General features: G+C 43.5%; 1 protein-coding gene across 4 annotated transcripts in view; it reads left to right on the forward strand.

Moving 5' to 3' along the window:
* LOC117536655 overlaps positions 1 to 5,621 on the forward strand; it is a 60,018-nt gene extending 54,397 nt beyond the window's left edge. For all 4 annotated transcript variants that reach the window (XM_034201602.1, XM_034201603.1, XM_034201600.1 and 1 more), the window contains 6 exons: positions 30 to 195; positions 580 to 731; positions 1,384 to 1,498; positions 1,578 to 1,817; positions 4,428 to 4,557; positions 4,678 to 5,621. In XM_034201602.1, coding sequence (XP_034057493.1) covers positions 30 to 195; positions 580 to 731; positions 1,384 to 1,498; positions 1,578 to 1,817; positions 4,428 to 4,557; positions 4,678 to 4,909 — 1,035 coding nt within the window. In that variant the 3' untranslated portion in view covers positions 4,910 to 5,621. The remainder of the gene's footprint in view (positions 1 to 29; positions 196 to 579; positions 732 to 1,383; positions 1,499 to 1,577; positions 1,818 to 4,427; positions 4,558 to 4,677) is intronic.
* Positions 5,622 to 6,000: the final 379 nt, after the last annotated feature.

The following is a 6,000-nucleotide window of genomic DNA, read 5'->3' on the forward strand; positions in this document are numbered from 1 at the left end:
TTGATCTTGTCTAAATTCTCTTTTTAAAGGGTCATAAACCGCAACAGCCTTCCAACGTGGCTAAAGCGGAGAGGTCCCAAAGAGAGGAGGTCAGTACGAGGAAGCGCCACAAACTGAACAGTCAACGTGGGATCGCCGCCTGGAAGAGATGGATACAGTGGAGGGAATCTCAAACTGACCTGGACCTGGTTTCCTGTATGTCTTTCTGTCTTTCTTCCTTTTTTACTTCAACTTTCTTTACCTAAACTAAAAGTTTAATTTTTTGAGTTGGAACAAATCTTAACAACTGCCAGATGTCTGCAATTGTTTGTGCAAAGGTATTTGAAACTAAAACTTCTATCATTATTGAGATATTATTATTACATTTTTATAAAATGTATATTTTTTTGGCACGCATGGTAGTATTTCAGCTTAAGCCCAAACAATCTAGATTAGAATTCACTTCAAGAAGAATCTTTTTTTAATTTAGATAACTCAACAGATAGGTCAGTGGAACCTGAACTCAATAAACAACGTATGAAGTAAATGATAACCCAACACAACATTGTTGACACGTCCTCCTGCCTCTTCTCCTGTCAGCCTGTGCCGTGACGTTCAACAAAGATATTCTCCGCTGCTCCGCGGCAGAGCTGAGCGACAGCCTGTGTCGTTTCATCACTGAGGTGAAACGTCCTGACGGAGAGCCGTACCCCCCCGACGGCCTCTTCTACCTCTGCCTCAGCATCCAACAGGCAAGATGAGCAACACTACACACACATTTTATTATGCACTCTCATAGATGCTATGTTATATTATTATAGGACATGCCCTCTGTACTGCTGCTTTTTTTACGTATATAAATATTACACATTTTTATCTAAAGTATGTATGAGGAACATACATACTTTATATTGTATTTATTTTCATATGAATTATATGTATGTGTGTGAATCAAATAAATAAATCAACCACAGTTATTGATATGAAAAAACTGTGAAGAATCTACATTACCGTATCTTTTTTTGTTAAATACATTTACGTACATTATGCAGGATAGTCAGTCAAAATAAGACGCCACATAATCACCATGTGCCATCATTCATAATGCGTAATAGAAATGTGAAAACATTCCTCATATAAGCTTGTTTCTCCATTAGTAACTGTTTCATACAGATATAGGGTCATATGTTTTTTGCTTTATTCCATATGACATTTAACGTTTGTGTACATTTAATATATATTGGACATCATGTGATTATAATGCTAATTCTATTAATAATGGGACCCTTTATAATAGTTTCATCACATTCACTGTGTTGTCGATTGTTATTGAAGGGTCTGATGTAAGTGCTTTCACACAGTTTTGTTTATTTATCGGACTTAAATGTTGTCTTTTCTCTTCAGTACCTGTTTGAGAACGCCCGTATGGAGAATATATTCAGTGATCTGACCTACAGCAAGTTCTCCACAATGTTCACCCAGATCCTGAAGAGTTTCAGACCCTCAGTCTCAGCCAGCGGTGAGTCGTAGTGTCTTTTCTCCGCCTATGACCCGCTCAGAGTGATCAGACTTCTGACAGCTGTCCTCCCTCTCTGCAGGTTATATCAATTCCCGTGTGGAGGAGGAGTTTCTCTGGGAATGTAAACAGCTGGGAGCGTACTCCCCCATCGTCCTCCTCAACACTCTGCTCTTCTTCTGCTGCAAGTACTTTGGCTTCACTACGGTGGAGCAGCACCGCCAGCTGTCCTTCACCCACGTCATGCGCTGCACCAAAACCAACCATGACAACAGCAAGAACACCTTCCTGCGCTTCTACCCCCGAAACGAGGCAGAGTCAGGTACCAGTAGGATTGTCAAAGTCAACTTTATTATCAATATATTTGAGTGTGGAGAGGTGGGAGGGAGGGGAGAGAGTTCAGCATCCTGACAGCCTGGTGGAAAAAGCTGTTTTTGAGTCTGGTGGAGCTGGACCGGAGGCTGCAGAACCTCCTCCTTGAAGGCAGGAGGGTGAAGAGGTAGTATGGGGGATGGGAGGGGTCCCCCACAATGCTGAGTGCTTCAAGGTGTTGTGGAGGTCCAGGAGTTTTGGGAGGCACCAATGATCCTCTTGGAGGGGGTGCAGCTTCACACCATGATGCAGCTGCTGAGGATGCTCTCGATGGCGCCTCGGTAGAAGGTGTACATCAGGGGTACTCAAACCTTTTTATTAAAGGTCTACTTGTGAATTTTATACAAGGTCACTGGTCCGGATAAATGCCAGTAAAGTCCCGCGGAGCAACGAAACTGAAATTTAAGAAGCAGTTTCTTACGGCGCACTATGCATGGGACCCCCTTGGCGGGGTTTCCCGACATGTCGTTGCAGTAAATTAAAGGGTGTTTCATGTTGTCGTTGCTGTGGACCTTCTTAATCTACCTTCTTTGGGGGTCTTTTTTTTTTATACTTCTATACTTGAACGCGCTGTCTTTAAACAACTCTCCTGTTATCTCCATCAGAACAACCTTCTGGATCCGCACCAGTCTGGTTTCAAGGCAGGTCACTCAACAGAAACTGCCCTCCTTGCTGTCTCTGAGGAACTGCACACTGCTAAAGCAGCCTCCCTCTCCTCTGTCATCATCCTTCTGGACCTGTCTGCTGCATTCGACACGGTGAACCATCAGATCCTCCTTTGCACTCTCCAAGAACTTGGAGTTTCAGGCTCTGCACTTTCCCTCCTCACCTCATACCTCAAAGACCGTACCTACAGGGTAACTTGGAGAGGGTCCGAGTCCGACCCTTGTCAATTAACTACAGGGGTCCCTCAGGGCTCTGTTCTTGGTCCCCTCCTCTTCTCCTTGTACACAAACTCGCTCGGATCAGTCATTAGCCCGCATGGTTTTTCATACCACTGCTACGCTGACGACACCCAATTAATTCTGTCCTTTCCCAGCTCAGAGACCCAGGTCGTCGCACGCATCTCTGCTTGTCTAGCGGACATCTCTCAGTGGATGTCTGCTCACCACCTCAAGCTCAACCTTGACAAGACTGAACTGCTTTTCCTTCCGGGAAAAGATTGTCCCACTCTTGACCTAACAATCAACATCGGCACCTCTGTTGGTTTCCCGACTCAGACTGCAAGGAATCTGAGTGTGACCCTAGATAACAACCTGTCCTTCACTGCAAACATCGCTGCAACAACCCGCTGCTGCAGATACACGCTTTACAACATCAGGAGGATACGTCCCCTCCTGACCCAGAAAGCGACGCAGGTTCTGGCCCAGGCTCTTGTCATCTCACGCCTAGACTACTGCAACTCCCTCCTGGCTGGTCTACCTGCATGTGCCATCCGACCTCTGCAGCTCATCCAGAATGCAGCGGCTCGTCTGGTCTTCAACCTTCCTAAATGTTCCCACACCACGCCGCTCCTCCGCTCTCTTCACTGGCTTCCAGTAACAGCTAGAATCCACTTCAAGACACTGGTACTTGCTTACCATGCTGCGAATGGATCTGGCCCTTCCTACATCCAGGACATGGTTAAACCATACACCCCAGCACTCCGCTCTGCATCAGCCAAACGACTCGCTGCACCCTCGCTGCGAGGGGGACCCAAGTTCCCATCAGCAAAAACACGTGGGTTTGCTATCCTGGCTCCAAGATGGTGGAATGAGCTCCCCATTGACATCAGGACAGCAGATAGCTTGCACATCTTCCGGCGCAGACTGAAAACTCATCTCTTTCGACTCCACTTCGAGCGATAGAATTACTAACAAAGCACTTATATACTAATAAAGGACTGGCTTATCTATAGCCAGTTGAGTAGCACTTGAAATGTTTTTGCTCTATGAAACCTGATGTACTTATATGATTCTGTTTTCTTCAAGTTTGTATCTTGTTGGTTGAACGCACTTATTGTAAGTCGCTTTGGATAAAAGCGTCAGCTAAATGTAATGTATATTTATGGAGAGCACAAAACTGTGGATTCATGATGGCTAAACTCCTCAGTAAAGAAAAGGAAAACAAGAGAAGGAAAGAGGTTAAACAGAGCACTGGACGTCAGAAGAAGACAGACAGGAAGTACAAATTAACGGGAAAACTGCATGGTCCTTTAGGGTGTCCTTTTTAAATTAATGACCGCCTGCACATTATCTCTTTAACATGGGGATTATTTTATGAACGTTTTTTTTTCCGATATTGCAGTTAAAATTACCTAAATAATTGGTAACATCTATTTTATTATGAATTTACCAAAAGGCCTCCTGCATTAACATTGTGTGGATGAAGATGGCGATGTCAACAACACTCAGCGTATCGTAGAGCAGATGACTGTGTACTAGCTTGCCTCGACAGGGAAGTGCAAATTCAATGAAAATGGGCTTTTCAACCAAGAAAGGCATGGCTAAGACCAGTGAGCCAATGGGACTGCTGTTTGAGCCTTACAGAACTTGTGGATGTGGTTATGTGTGTTCCTCAGATTCATACGGCATCCCAGCTAAGAAGCGTAAGAGAACTGAGAGTAAAGAGGACATCGTGGAGATGATGGAGAACACGGAGAACCCTCTCCGCTGTCCAGTCAGACTCTACCAGTTCTACCTCTCCAAGTGGTGCGTCATTTTATTTTGAGTTTAGTCATGTTTTTGACTCTTTATCTCTCGTTTTTTCTCCTCTTTCAGGGGGATTCACTTATTGACAATCTTCATTTTCTGTGTCTTCTCGTCCTCTAGCTCAGAGTCGGTGAGGCAGCGCAGCGACTTGTTCTACCTCCACCCGGATCAGTGTTGTGTTCCCAACAGCCCCCTATGGTTCTCCTCCGCGCCTCTGGACGACAGCACCATGGAGGCCATGCTCGTACGAATCCTCGCCGTCAGAGAGCTGCAGAGGGACGACAGACGAGGTGCGGAGCAGCAGGCGTCAGATTACACCATGTTTGAGTCTGACAAGGAGGATTCACGGTGATGGACACAATGTAAAGGGATTATTTAAAACTCTGCATCACAAATTCAGATGAATCAAACATTACAAGCCTTTTTTTCAAATAATTTAAAAGTTTGGATTGTTGCTAACAGGGTGATTAAATAAACACTTGGACCGTGGCTTAGTTTAAACTAATAGTCACTGGTGCAGTTATGAGTCCTAAAACCTGAAAGCATTTCACCACTCCGGCTCTCTCGTTTTGAAGACAACGGTTTCCTGAACATGTTTGTGGCAGAAATATGTCAGGCCTACAATAATACGTCTTTGAGGAGTTCTTCTTGGCTGACTGGGAAACAAAATCCAACCTCTCAGTTCCCTTCTCTTCAGCAGCATTCTGGGAAAATGTAACAGATCTGTAAGGAGTTTGTTTTCTAAAAACTTTGCTTGATAATAGAAAAACTTTGAGTGGCATCAAATGTCAGCGCCTTGCAGAGCGGAGCTGTTGTGGGCTCAGATCTTCTGCGAACGCTCCTCTTGTCATTACTCACTCCACACCATCGCCCACCACCCTCTGAACCTTATTCACATGTTTTTGATATCTTTAAGATAAAAGAAAAGTCTACGTTACCTGCTGATTTATACTGTTTAAGTCTTTGTTTTTTTAAATCTTCCTTGAGTCATTTGAATGTTGATGCCATTAAGCTGTGACTCAAGATTTAATTTTTTGGTATCAATAAAAAAAAGTTGAAAGTAATCTTTGTTTTACCTTTCTTTGTAGTATCTTGTTATGCAAATCTCCAATACAAATGAAAAGACAAAAAACAGACAATTAATAGAGGAAGTTTGTTTAATGCATTTTTACAGATGACCCAGCAGTAGCTCAAATTAAAGTTCCGTAAAAAAGCTGCTCATAGTACGTACCTTGTACTGTACTTAAGTATATTCTTCTCACGCCACCTTCTACTCCACAACATCATAAAGGTAAATATTGTGCTTTTTACTTCATTACTTCTATCCGGCAGCTTTAGTACTAGCTACCTTATAAATTAAGATTTTTGCATACAAAAGTGAAGAGAATATCAATTATGTTTTGTTAGATTTTAAACTAACAACAGTTTACATACGTAAAGCTG

The sequence above is a fragment of the Gymnodraco acuticeps genome, unplaced genomic scaffold (assembly GCF_902827175.1).
Source record: "Gymnodraco acuticeps unplaced genomic scaffold, fGymAcu1.1, whole genome shotgun sequence".
NCBI lineage: Eukaryota > Metazoa > Chordata > Actinopteri > Perciformes > Bathydraconidae > Gymnodraco > Gymnodraco acuticeps.